Genomic DNA, 13,100 nt, shown 5'->3' on the forward strand with positions numbered 1-13,100 from the left:
TGTCGAGCTTGTTTCTGGCAGCAATCCGGCAGCATCTTTCAATCTGCACAGCACTGTGATTATCTCACAAGTTCACAATACTTCAGTTCTGAACCATACTATTTTCCATAGAGGCAATATCCTCAGTGCTAGTCTGAATGATCTGAATGTTAAGTGTCTGGCTCTGGCTGGATTCTCTACATTTTCTGTCCGTGAACACGTAGCACATGGCCCTTGATTACCACTTTTAAATTGATCTGTGTCTGCTATGAAAATATATTGCTTCATAAAAGTCTTTCAGAGTATCAGCTTCCAAATTAATGATTTTTCTCTCAAGCTCTGACTTTGAGAGCTTACAGTACAGAATCGTGCAGTCCAGCTACTTGAATCAAATTGAAATCCATCCATCTGCAATTCAGATCCAAATTCTTTCAGTGCTGTTGGCTCATCTCTAGGTGAAGAGCAGCTGTTGTCCTGTTAAAATGACTGTAAATAATTCTAACTTCAAGCTTCAAGAGGGAAATTCACCCTGCTTCACTGGGGACCACTTAATCCCCAGGATGTTCCTGGTTTTGGTCTTCGGCTGGTGGGAGCTGCGTAACTCTACTGTAATCAATAGAGCTGTGCTGCTTTCCACCAGGTGAAGAATCAGCTCACGGAATTGTGGTGCTGCACATCATCTCTGCAGCCAGCAGGGCAGAGCGTCGTGGGTTTGTTATGCTGACCAGAACCCCTGATTTATTGTGCTTATTGCACAGGGTGCTTGCACCCAGATACTCCACGTGAGGAGGTGGAAAAGGCAAGGGTTTCCTTCTCCTACTGTAACCGTCTCTCATTTTGTATCCCCAATGAGCTCATTGTTGTGCTTTTTGAGGGGTTACATGCATTCTGTAACACAAACAGTGCCATGCGGGAGAAAGATTTCTTTACAGCAGAGATTCTATAGTGGATGAAGGAGGAATTTTCCAATGAAAAGAGGTGGGTCCTAACCAAGAAGGAAAGTATTTGTTAAAGCAACTGTATCAGAATAGCAGACGCATCATGATGTGATAGCACCGTCTGAAAGGATGTTTTGAATGGATCTGTCAGCAAGTATTCTAATAGCAAGTCTTCAATTTCTGCTTTATGGGGGTTTTAACCACCAAGAAGAAAACATAAGTAACAAGGAGGCATTTAGGAATTGTTTAGTGTTTGGCTGTTCAAAGAAAGAAAAAAAGCCCTCCACATGCATTGCAGCTAATGAAAATTGCCATTATGGGTTTTTTCCTCCATTTGTGGATGTTAAACACTGTAATAATGCAAAGTCCTTATGATTTTCTAAATCTTCTCAATAAGGAGGATATTATCTACTTATTTAATTACCGAATCTCCATCGGCAAGGCACTGCTACCCCCAGCAGCTTCAGCCCATTCACATAGTTCCCCTCCCTAATTAAAGGGTCTTTGCAGTTAAAAATAAAGTAATAAATCAATCAAAAGCCCAAACTGCCAACAGATGATAGGGGGGAAAAAAAGCACTTCAGGGACAGATTTTCAATTGCTCAGCACCCACAACTGGGATTATTCTTTTGAAACAGCTCGGTCCTCCTTTAGGCACCTAGGATAGAGCTAGACAATTCAAAAGTGCTCGACAAATATTTCTTTGCAAATTCCACCCCTGACTGTGGCTTTGTGTCCTACTGCCATTGTGGCTCACAAGAATCAATCGCCAGTCACCTCCCTGTTGGAGGGGAGTCATCAGCATCACCCCTTCTGTAGGAAACTCTAATGAAATACATTGCTGTACTCATCTGTGCTCCTGCCATTGCTTACTGCAACAAGAACAGAGGCAGCAGGTATATCAAGAGATTATTTTTACCATGCTGCCAGTGAAAGCGGCAATAGCTCTGCACTTGGAATTCTGTTGCAGGGCTCAAAACCAGATGTCCATATTGCAGCACAACCCCCCTGACTGGTTTGAATATCAAGCTCAAACGTGAAGGCAGCTGTCTGCATTGCATTCCTTGAGGGTAATGTGCCATTGTCACCTTAAAAGTTTTCTGAATGTTCATCAGTCTAAGGCCAAAACTCGAGTAATAATTCAAGAGCACTTTACAGTTAATAAAAGCTGCAATAGCTTTCTCTGAGAACAGAGAATACAGCCCAGAGGCCTTTTAGCACATCCCTCCCCTCCAACAAGAAGCATTTGGCGGTATCAGCATACTACCTGTTTATTCAAGAGGATGTACAAAAAGTTCAGTTAACAGTTCTTTTCTCTGCAGCCCACAGCTGTGTAAATATTATCCTAGCCTTTCCTTTGACATCCCTCTTAAGTCTCAGACCTCACGTGCAAAGGCACAAACAGAGCTCAATGCTCCTGTCCGCCACCGCTGTGTCCTGACACACCTAGGACTGAATTCCTAGCTTCTCCTGTGAGAGGAGGGATGCTGTATAATGCACCCCTGAAGCGACCTCATTTTCTAAAGGCAGCTTTGCTAAGAATTTCCTGGATTTCGAACACGCAGCTGAGTATGATGAAAGCTTTGTGGAATCAATGTACTAAGATTTGCCTGACAACCCTACAAAAGCCACCATATCACAGCTCTGCATTGTTTATGGCTGCTACCCTGCTTAGTTACTATTTTGATTGGCCCAGATGAAAAGCACTGTTAAGTTTTAGAAAGTTGTCCTCATCTCTGCTTTCAAGTCAATACATTTTTAAAGGGTATTTGCCTTTCCCATTTTCTCTGTGGTAGTTAAGGAGATGAATTTTTTTTATGTATGCACCAGATATCCCTCAAAAATGGGACAGAAATTGATATTTTTATATTGCGCAGTGGGTCATATTTATGAATTGATGTGTGTTTTGTCATAGCTCTAAATAATGAAATGTTTTGGGCAGGTATAAAAGGCTGAAACCTGTTTGCCTGAGTACCTTCATCTTCCACTGGTCTGCCTTCTGAACTTCTTACAGGCTGATTTTGGAAAGGCAGAGCTTCCTCGGGATCGATGCTACCCACCTAAAACAAAGCCTCCGCTGTAATACAATTTTCCACCTACTCCTTTTCCATCACCACAAAGAACTGGTGTCAGGCTCAGAGCTCCTGTTTAGGCCTGCAGAGCTTAGCTGAACTTCTCTTTCAGTTCATGCCTACATCCCGACAAGTTTCTTTGCTGTTTTTTTGGGGAGCCTTTGGTGTTACAGAGATCAGTGGTGAAGACCTTCATGTGATGCAGAGATCACTGCTGCAATAAGTTGCTGCCCCCCATGACACTCCGGTTGGAGCTGGGCTGTGCTGCCCTCAGCCCATTGGAGCTCTGGGAATACCCGAAAGCTGTTACAACATTAGAAGCGCGGTGAGGATCACTGAACTCTCTCCCAACCTAGGACTGAACATGAGAAGACAGTGCAGTGCTCATGGAAACAGACCTGCAGCTCCTCCGCACAGACGGAGCAGGCTGGAAGCAGTGGTGTCCAAGTATAGGATGAATTAATCCTTAGTCTTCCTTTGTTAACTTTCTGGGAATGAAAACTGCAATACCTCAGCCTAATTTCACATTCTCTAAAATGGAGATTCAGACACTTCGCCACAAATAAGCATCAAATATATAAACATGCAAGTCACCATCTATGCTTATGTTCTCCCTCTCTGTACCTTATGTAGATCGCTGCCTATGTGCATAGCTTTCATTACAAATAAAACATAAAAGCCAATGCATATCCTGAAGAACTATTTTTCTTTATAGCAACACCATTACAAGAAGCCTACTAACATAAACAAAGATTGGACCCGGCTGGTTTTAAACAAATAACCATTTATTGTCAAGGCTTTTCAGGAGCTTTGTTTTTCCTTTTGAGAAAACACAGTCCTGTGCCAACCTAACAAATGCGTAACATTAAATAAGAAGCAAAATAATGGGACACCCTGCCACACTAGTTTATAGACAAGTTTAGACTGTCACAGTTGTACAAGTCTAAACTGTAAGAGACAAATCCTGTTAAATAAAGCAGATATATTAAATCGAACCCCACCAGTGGAGTCCCTTGGGGCATAGCTGCTGTTCTTAAACACTACAACAGACCTTTTAAACAGGAGGATGCTCAGGAATAACAGCTCAAGGGCAGAGCAGCATGCAGGAGAGCACAACCAGAGCACCTTTTGCCTGTATCATCACATAGAATCATAGAATTGTTTGGTCGGAAAAGACCTTTGAGATCATCGAGTCCAACTGTGCCTGTCCACTACTAAATCATATCCCTGAGCACAGGGCAGGGAGCATCTCCTGTCGCAGTGGCCGGGAGCATAGGAGAGAGCCCTAAAATGAGCAGCAGGGCTTTGCGGTGGGAAGATTAACCAAGAAACCCCTGTGTCTCTGCTCAGAGCTGTCTGCTCGCTCCATCCCCTGCACCGCAGCAGGTGAAGCTCCGGCCCCTGCTGCTCCTTGGATATTAATTCCACCAGAAATCTCCATTTTGAAGTTAGCGTGAATCTCTTCAACTTAGCCCGAAGTAATCACACAACAACCTATCCATTAGACAATGAACAGAGATTATTCAGCTTCCTTGTACCACAGCGCAGCAGCAGCTTCCTTCCTGCCCGTGATTGTGGTTGTGATTAACGGCGCAGTTCAAGGTGAAAGAAGAATGCGGTTCCAGGCATATATGGCTTCCTTTAACCTCAGCAAAACACGGTGCCAGATATTTCAATTAGTGTGTACCAAGGTCACAAAATCAATTTCTTATCGCTGAGAAACACACATACTGTAAATTTCATTTTCAAGCCATAATCTCTAAATTAAATCTGTGTACCTAAAAAATATACAGTGCAAAATTGCGGCCCTTCAGCCCCCTCCTCCTCCTCCTGCAGCCCAGCAGCATTTCCACAAACATCACCTGGCTTTGTGCTCTATATTAGAGCACAATGTTTGGTTAGATTCTAATCTTCTTGGAGACCGTCATTATCTCTTTCTTTGGCAAATAGAGGCCCAAAGTGTCAATTACCTTCTTAAACTCTTTCATACACCCAGGGCTGAGCAGGGGTTGATATTTTGTCTGCCGGCAGCTCAGTCGGCAATTTTTCACAGTCATACACAGAAAAATTGTGCACCAGCATATCATCCTAGATAAATTACACATTTCAAATGAGGTTACAGACAACTTCACCACTGCTGGCCAGTTTGTGCTGGAAGAGGAAAACAAACAAGCAAAAAAAAAAAGCAAAAACAATCCTGAAGAGAACGCTTTTTCTACTGCTGAACTCTATGAGTTATTGAACAGAGACAAAAATAAAATCAGTATGCCAAACCGGTCGAATATTATATGGAAATCAATGTCGCAGCACAGAAATGACAGCGTCGTATCGCATGTGTGTAATTCCTTATGATACTTTCCTTGTTATGTGGGTAACACTAACTTCACAGCCCCAAAGGCAGCTGCAGGATCCGAGAGCTGCGTCAGGCTCGACCGTGTGCAGACTTGGGTACAGGATATGTCTCAAGGAACTCAAATTTATGGAAGCAATTTCTTTCCAAAAAATCCTGGTCTTTCTTTATCAAAAGCTGATTTCAAATACAGGAGCGCAGAACAAGTAAAACCGACAGTGACGTATTCATAGTATTCACACACCTACTTATACACACGTCCCTGTGTTCGTTTTGTACATTTAATACATGTATGACTACACATGTTCTGGAAACGTCTTCTGTCTTTTCACTTCAAACTAGCAACTAGGCAGGATGTATTGTTGCTGTTGGACCTTTTCGGACCCCTTCAGATGCTAGAGATGCAGGAAGTGAATTATATCTCTGGCAGACACAAAGTAAGCAGACTGACATAATAAGTTTAGAGCTCCTTAAATGAATTTTCCCACATCCTCTAAACATGTAACATATTGATTGATTCTTAGGACCATAAAGTCGGATGAAAAGAGTATTTTCTAAAGAAAGGAAATTAACATTATTTGGCAAGGTTTAAAAGGCATTTTCAATTAAACAAATAAGAAACCATCCATATGCAGCTGATCAGCATGAAAGTTTGGGTACGTTTCTGAGAGAGACAACTAACTCTTTTCTACCATGTCATCTACAGACATTTCTAAAGATCTTTTTAGATGCAAACAGGACTAGTTTAAAAGAGAGACCGGGTATGATTAAAGACGTAACAAGAGGAAGTTTTCTTTCTTCCTGGACAATTAAAAAAAACTCCTTTGCTGTATTTTAGTCATGCTCAAAGTACTGTGTCAAGAAAATGTAAACAAAAAACATGGTAAAAAAGAGATAGAGCTGTGTGTTTTGTGTTGTTCCCCCCCGCCCCAGATTTGAATGCTATGAGTCTATCATGGGTTTGGTCCAAGTCTAATAAAAATGATGGTCAGTCTTACAAATTATTGCAGTGACCAGTATCTCTGGCCCAGGCGAACGGTGTTTTCTGGCAGTAGGAAGAAGAACTAATCCTCTGAAGACTTCTCTCTGCCTCGTTCAGGTGAGAAACCGGGAAGGATTTGTTCATATCAGTAAGAGAACTGGATTTGGTACTTTGAATGCATAAAATGCTTCAAGTCAAATTTCTATGGACTCAGTTATTTACAAAGGTAAGACAACTGGAGTAAGACAGCCTCCACTGTGTCTTATACAACAAGATTGTATTGTTACTTCAAACGTATTGCACTGCTTTTCATCTGACTAATGTTCTTATGCATCACCAGGCACTGTTGTAACACTCTCCCCTTTCAAATTCCCGGTCTACTCTTAAACACGCCAAATAAAATATACTTTCAGTAGTAGATAGTTACAATAATCAATTTTAGTAGTAAAATGTAAAGTCAACTCTACAGAAACACTGCTATGACTAACAATCCTAGCCAAGGGTATGGCCATTTTCAGGAACATAAATGTAGCTCCATCCTTTGTAACTGGAAGGCAACTATCAGGGAAGTGATTCTGCCCCTCTATTCCTCTGTTGTGAGACCTCATCTGGAATACTGTGTCCAGTTCTGGAATCCTCAATGTAAGAAGGAGATGGAGCTGTTGGAACGGGTCCAGAGGAGGCTACAAGGATGATCAGAGGGCTGGAGCACCTTCCCTATGAGGACAAGCTGAGAGAGTTGGGCTTGTTCAGCCTGGAGAAGAGAAGGCTCCGAGGAGATCTTATAGTGACCTTCCAGAATGTAAAGGGGGTACAGGAAAGCTGGAGAGGGGCTATTCATAAAGGCTTGTAGGGATAGGACCAGGGCAATGGGTATAAACTGGAGAGGGGCAGATTTAGACTGGACATAAAGAAGAATTTCTTCACTATGAGAGTGGTGAGGCCCTGGCCCAGGTTGCCCAGAGAGGCTGTGGCTGACCCATCCCTGGAGATGTTCAAGGCCAGGTTGGATGGGGCATTGGGCAGCCTGATTTAGTGGGATGTCCTCCTGTGTAGCACATCCTGAGTTTTCCAAGCTGTCACCCACTGTTTTGAGTCCTGTTATTTGTGTTTGGCTAAAACATATCTTTGTCCTGCTGTGCTGTGCTAGAGCAGCTGCAATTTGCCTTTTGATAGCTTGTGGTAACTGATCGCAGTGAAATGAATTTAGGAAGTGTGTGGATTGGATCTTCCGTATCAGTGATTTCAGACTATTTGGTAAACACAGAAGCGACATCCAGTGATGTATGCCTGCTGGTAACAAAAAAAATTCTCCTCTGGTGATCCACCATTTGGATTAGATCATTCTCTATTGAAGGGCACTTCTGGATAGAATGAAATGATTATACACAGCAGTTTTACAGGGTCATGTTAATTTGAAAGGTAAAAAAATCCCTCAAAATTGTACACCAATCAGGTGCTGCAGAATCGCAATGGTGACACCAGTGAATTGAAACAAATTCAGTAACTGCAATAGAAGGTGATGATGGGACACAGTGACATCACCTGAGAACAAGGAGCTGATGTCTGATGGGAAAGTTCCTTTTTACAGCTAGCAAAAGGCAGAGAGTTGGTCGTATGACCCTCAGTAAAACAAGAAAATACGTTTGTGTTCAGATATTGAGTAGGCTTTCAATTTGATTCAGCTGAGTGTACACAAATTGCCCTCTGTTCTAAGAGGGATTCTGTATTTTGATATAAAACACCACTTTGCACTGATGTATTTTTTGCCTCTGGAAAATGATAAATCCTCCAACAATGCTCTTCAGAAAGAGAATCAGTGCCTTGCTTCGGTACAAACTCTCCCTGATAGCTTAAGTCCCTGCTCACTATTTCTGGAAGAGCAGCAACTGTTTTACAAGTAAGATTGATTAATTTTGCAGTATAATTTGCAAGTGACATTTACAAGGGAATATTGTGCGTGGATATCTGGGAAGGATATTGTGTTCAGACTTTCCTTGTTGCCTGCCTACCCTCTTGGAACAAACAGCGCTGCTTTATTTTCCTTCCGTATTTTACAAAGTTAAAGTAAACACTGTGATCACACTGTTTACTTTAATTTCCTGCAGTGTGCCAGCAAAGCAGCAAATTGGCAGTCAGCAATCAAGAAGCAGCCAGTACTGAAACAGCAGAGCTGCTTAGGAAAGCATCGATGATGCCAACTCATTTTTTTTCCTCTGTTTTAAAAATAAAATATTGGCTTCTATGAAGTCTTACTTCCACCCCAATCTTCTCTAAAGGATCTGAAATTTAGTTTGTTTCCTTTAATTTTCGTTTGGAAGAAAGCTGGGATTATGAGTAACACCTAATTTACATGGCCAACTCTTTTTATATATAAAGAAAAGTGGCAAATATATGGTATTTCTTTGTAAAAAATCCATAGCATTTTTGCACAAGAGGAAGTTAACTTGTGTATAAATCAGTCTTATCTGGGTATATTTTTATTTTTATGCCAAGAGCTCTAGCTGTGCTACTTCAATTAGGTGTATGATAATGTGAAGCTCAAGCTTCATGCATTACATTCAGGATATGCATCTGCCCAAGAATGGAATCTTAAAAGGCAAATAGTTGTATTTTCAGAGGCCATTCTTTCTCATCTTGTTCTATATAAAGCAAGGAATATAAGTACAAAAGAAGAAGTAAGAAGAATGGGATAATATTTTTTACCTCAGAGGTGTAAAACTTGACAAGGTGACTCATTTATGGCTTTCTGGAAGATACTGTACAGAAGGAATTTATTGCTATGTAAGTTATAATTCCTATATATAAAAAAGGCCAGATCCTACAATCAGTTATTCTCCTGACTATGTGCATTCCCGCACATATTTTTACTGAAGACAATGAGATTATGAAGAGGATTAGCTTTTTGTTAGACTGGCCAAAGTATGCCTTCAGAAAGTCCAAAACATGACCTAATTTAAAATGGTTGAAATCTTGTGGGAAAGATTGTAAGAGGATAATTATTTTTAAAGCCATGACTTTGACACCAGGAAATTAAATTCATATCTATATGTCTTTATCTATACACAGCAAATCCAATAATCTTGAGCTCTCTGCAGTCACTTAGCCAGCTGGCAAAGGGAGCAAAGTAAAAACTAACAAACCCCATTCTAAAGGTATGCTGACATCAGTGATTCACGATTCATCAATAATGGTGCTAGGAAATAAATGTAACAGGGCATTATTGCCTTTTGCAGCACAGCAAACTCAAGGGAAAATGTCTAAGTGTATCACATTGAAAAAACAGAGCTAGCAAAGAAATAACTTTTACAAGTATTTAAGAGGTGCTACGAGCAAGTGAAGGTAAGAGAAACAAACGTAAACCTTTTAAATACAGTGAGATTGTACCTATAAATAAAAAGGGACAGTTTCCCAACTTATAAACCTTGAAGGACTAACCTGAAAACTAGCTTTTTTTTGTCATTCAACATTTTCACAAGGAGAAAGAATTTGAATTGTTTCCCTTAAAAAAACAGCGTTGTGGTTTAATTGTCTACCAGGATAAGCACAATGATGAATCATGCAAAATTATTAATGTCGTTGACAGTAATTACAACTCTCACAACCTATCTAAATAACTAAAAGGGCAAAAATGTAAACACGAAGTACCATATATACTCTTTAGAAAATGCCTGGTTTAGCACATAATTGATGATCTACTTTGAAGGTAACTGGACTATCATTGTAAAAAACTGAGACTATTTACTGAAGAAAAATGGGCAGTTATCTCTGGAATAGGAGATACACGTGCTGCTTTTGCCACACAAAGCAGCAAGATCTAATACATCATTAAACAACCGAGGCTTTGCTTTACGTTTTCATAGCTTTAAACTATTTATGATAGGGTTTAGCCTGTATTTCTAATCCTTTTTACAGCCTAACCAATTAAAAATCAGTTTACTTGTTTATGCTATTAGAGGACTACTGCATAATATTAATAATGCACCATGTAACAAGCTGCCCTAGAGAAACTTCGTCTCTCTTCCAGGGACAACAGCCACATAGCTCTGCTATAAGCTTTGCTGCTTAGCTGGAGGGTAAGTGACTTTGGAGGTTGTTGAGGTATTTTACTAGAGAAAATCCCAGTCTCCTGGCATGAGGCTTGCTTCAAACCATTGTCACTTAACTGCAAAGCACCGCAAATACATTTAGTGGATGGTTTTCCTGGCCTGACAATGGAAATTTCATTTTAAAGATTGAGTTTCCAAACACTTAGTAAAATTTTTCATAAAAACTTTGATTCTCAAGATTTGTGAAAGTGTATTTCACTGTACCGAATTCTCTTTAAATGATTGATAAATGGTTTTATGAATTTTGAATGCAGATTCCCCTAAGAAATACAGGCAAAAGAGAAAGTAAGAAAAATATACTGTATGAGAAAAAAGAATATGGAATGTAAGATAAATCCATCCTCACACAAATGGATTTAACAATGCCATAATGGGTACATGTATAATGGATGAATTTTAGAACTTCAGCAATCTCATAGAAGAACAATAGATATCTTTACTGTAAATTTAATCGATGATTCATAATCACGGCTTTCTGGAAAAGTACAGACAATGCAGTGAATATCAGATCATGGTTAAATTAGTAAATGCTGGTTTGATTTTTCCAGGTAATACTGCTAAAAATTGACTTGGTTTTCTTCTTTCTCTGCATTATTCACAACCGTAGGCCCTTGACTCTGCAAACCTAATGTGCACTTAACTTTCAAATCAACCAGCTTACTCATGGTAGTAAAATTGAATTAGTGCAAATACAATAGCGGAATGGTGAAGGACATTTCTTCTTTTCATTTGACCTGTTCAATAGACAAATAATGATTGACCTATATTTAGGGCAAGGTTAGCATTAAATTCAAGAAATATCTGTAGTGACTACATGACACGTGATGCAAAGAAGAGGCTGAGAGAACAATGTTTGTTCAGGCGTAAGAAGACAAGGCAAAGGGGAAATCATACTGCTGTCTACAGCTACCTAATGGGAGGTTATGTGGGTTTATAGAGGAGATTAAGCTAAACTATCATAAGAAATGTACAGAGGTAAGTGCACTAGAGGCAAAAGTTACAAGCTGCAACAAGAGAAAACACAAGCAGATACCAGAAAAAAAATTATTCAAAATTATGGTGGTTGGACACTGGAACAGGGGCCCAGAGAGGTGTGCAATCTTCATCCTTGTGGACAGTCAAAATCCAGTTGGATAAGGCCCTGAGCAACCTTCTCTAAGTTGGGTCTGCTCCAACTGGGGAGGTGGACCAGATGATCTCCAGAGGTCTCTTCCAAACTAAATTGTTATAAGATTATTCTGATTCCTTATTGTTTATATTTCAGCCGGCCGTATTTCTCTCTGAGCATTCCCAGTTTATAAAAGTGTAGGCAGCTTTCTTAGGAAAAAGATCTTTGCTTTCTATATTTTCAAGCACACTTCCAAGTACACCATGGCAAATGGGCTATAAAAATCCAAACGAAAGGTGCCACTGAAGTGCCTCGGTTACTGCTAAATTTCCCAAGACGAAAACAAAATTTCCCGAGTGAAACACAAAAACTGACCAAACAGATGGTTAATATTAATAACTACTTCTCAAGACACAGAAAACTGACAAGAGTCACGTGAATTACAGCCTGCCTGCAGCTGGGCATAGCTATATCTAAGAGTGGAATTAAGTACTAGAGTTATTCGCAGTGGAGAACAACTCAAAATTGAAGGCAGGGAAAATAGCCCTTCGGATGGAAGATGAAGGCATCCAGAAGCAGACCCTTCTGCAGGATTTCTGGCATATTTCCCTTGCAAGCAGCTGTAATGGGAAAAATAACACTGGCTTCACATGGCAGGCATGTCTCTGTGGCACACACACCTCCTCAGTCTTTTAGACTAGCCCAGGAGCTGTATTATTTGATCATGATCTGCTGCTGGGAAGAGTGGCTGAGCGCTGTGCGCGTGTGGGTGAGATGTAAAGCAGCAGTCATGCCAACTCCAGGCTTCAGAAATCCTGACTCACAAGGGACTTTGCTGAAGCTAAATCAGAGACGATACATCAGCATCTCTTATGGAAAAGGAAAGGACCAATACTTAAGGTGGAAAACAGGTCACACTCAGCTGGAACGTATGCTAATGCCATATTAAAATTCTATGTTGAGGGAAAGCTGTAGAATTTCTCAGTAACTGCTAAATTTTTTGGCTTTGAGAATGTGTTAGTGTACGATATTGTGACATACATACGTATTGTGACATTTAATCCTTGAGCTAACGGGTTCTTGAGTAAGTTTTTCAAGCAAGCACTCAACGGAAATGCATATAAGTAAAATCTGTTTACCATGACAGAACGTTATGCCGTTTCCCGTATATCCTTGGGAGCAATAGCAGCCTGTCGTCCCACCCTGAACTTCACACCTGGCATCTTTGTGGCATGTCATGTTGCAGCTCGGAGAAGTGCAGCCATAGTCCAGCAGACAGAAAATGAGAACTGAAACAAAGGAAAATCAGACTTGTTTCTCTGTCTAAAAACTTCGTTTTGAGTTCTAAAACCAGATTTGGGCAAATTTTAAGGATAAAGTTGGTGTCTTCTAATAAATTTCACATCATCACAGATGGTGCAGGATGGGGCAAGAGCCACCAACTGCGGGGACTTCTTTGGTGAAACTGCCCAGGGGCTAAAACCAGTTGGCACTGTGAATGAAGAACTTGTGTATGTGCTTAATCAGTATAAAAATGGTAAATCATGTAGAAGTTACTCAGT

The 13,100-nt window shown here is 40.5% G+C and overlaps 1 protein-coding gene across 2 annotated transcripts in view; it reads right to left on the bottom strand.

The window, feature by feature from the left end:
• The window catches only part of ADGRL4 (adhesion G protein-coupled receptor L4), a 75,762-nt gene that overhangs the window by 60,662 nt on the left and 2,000 nt on the right, over window positions 1–13,100 (bottom strand). For both annotated transcript variants that reach the window (XM_009565431.2, XM_054072733.1), the window contains one exon: window positions 12,678–12,827. In XM_009565431.2, coding sequence (XP_009563726.2) covers window positions 12,678–12,827 — 150 coding nt within the window. The remainder of the gene's footprint in view (window positions 1–12,677; window positions 12,828–13,100) is intronic.

The sequence above is a fragment of the Cuculus canorus genome, chromosome 8 (assembly GCF_017976375.1).
Source record: "Cuculus canorus isolate bCucCan1 chromosome 8, bCucCan1.pri, whole genome shotgun sequence".
NCBI classification, from domain to species: Eukaryota; Metazoa; Chordata; class Aves; order Cuculiformes; family Cuculidae; genus Cuculus; species Cuculus canorus.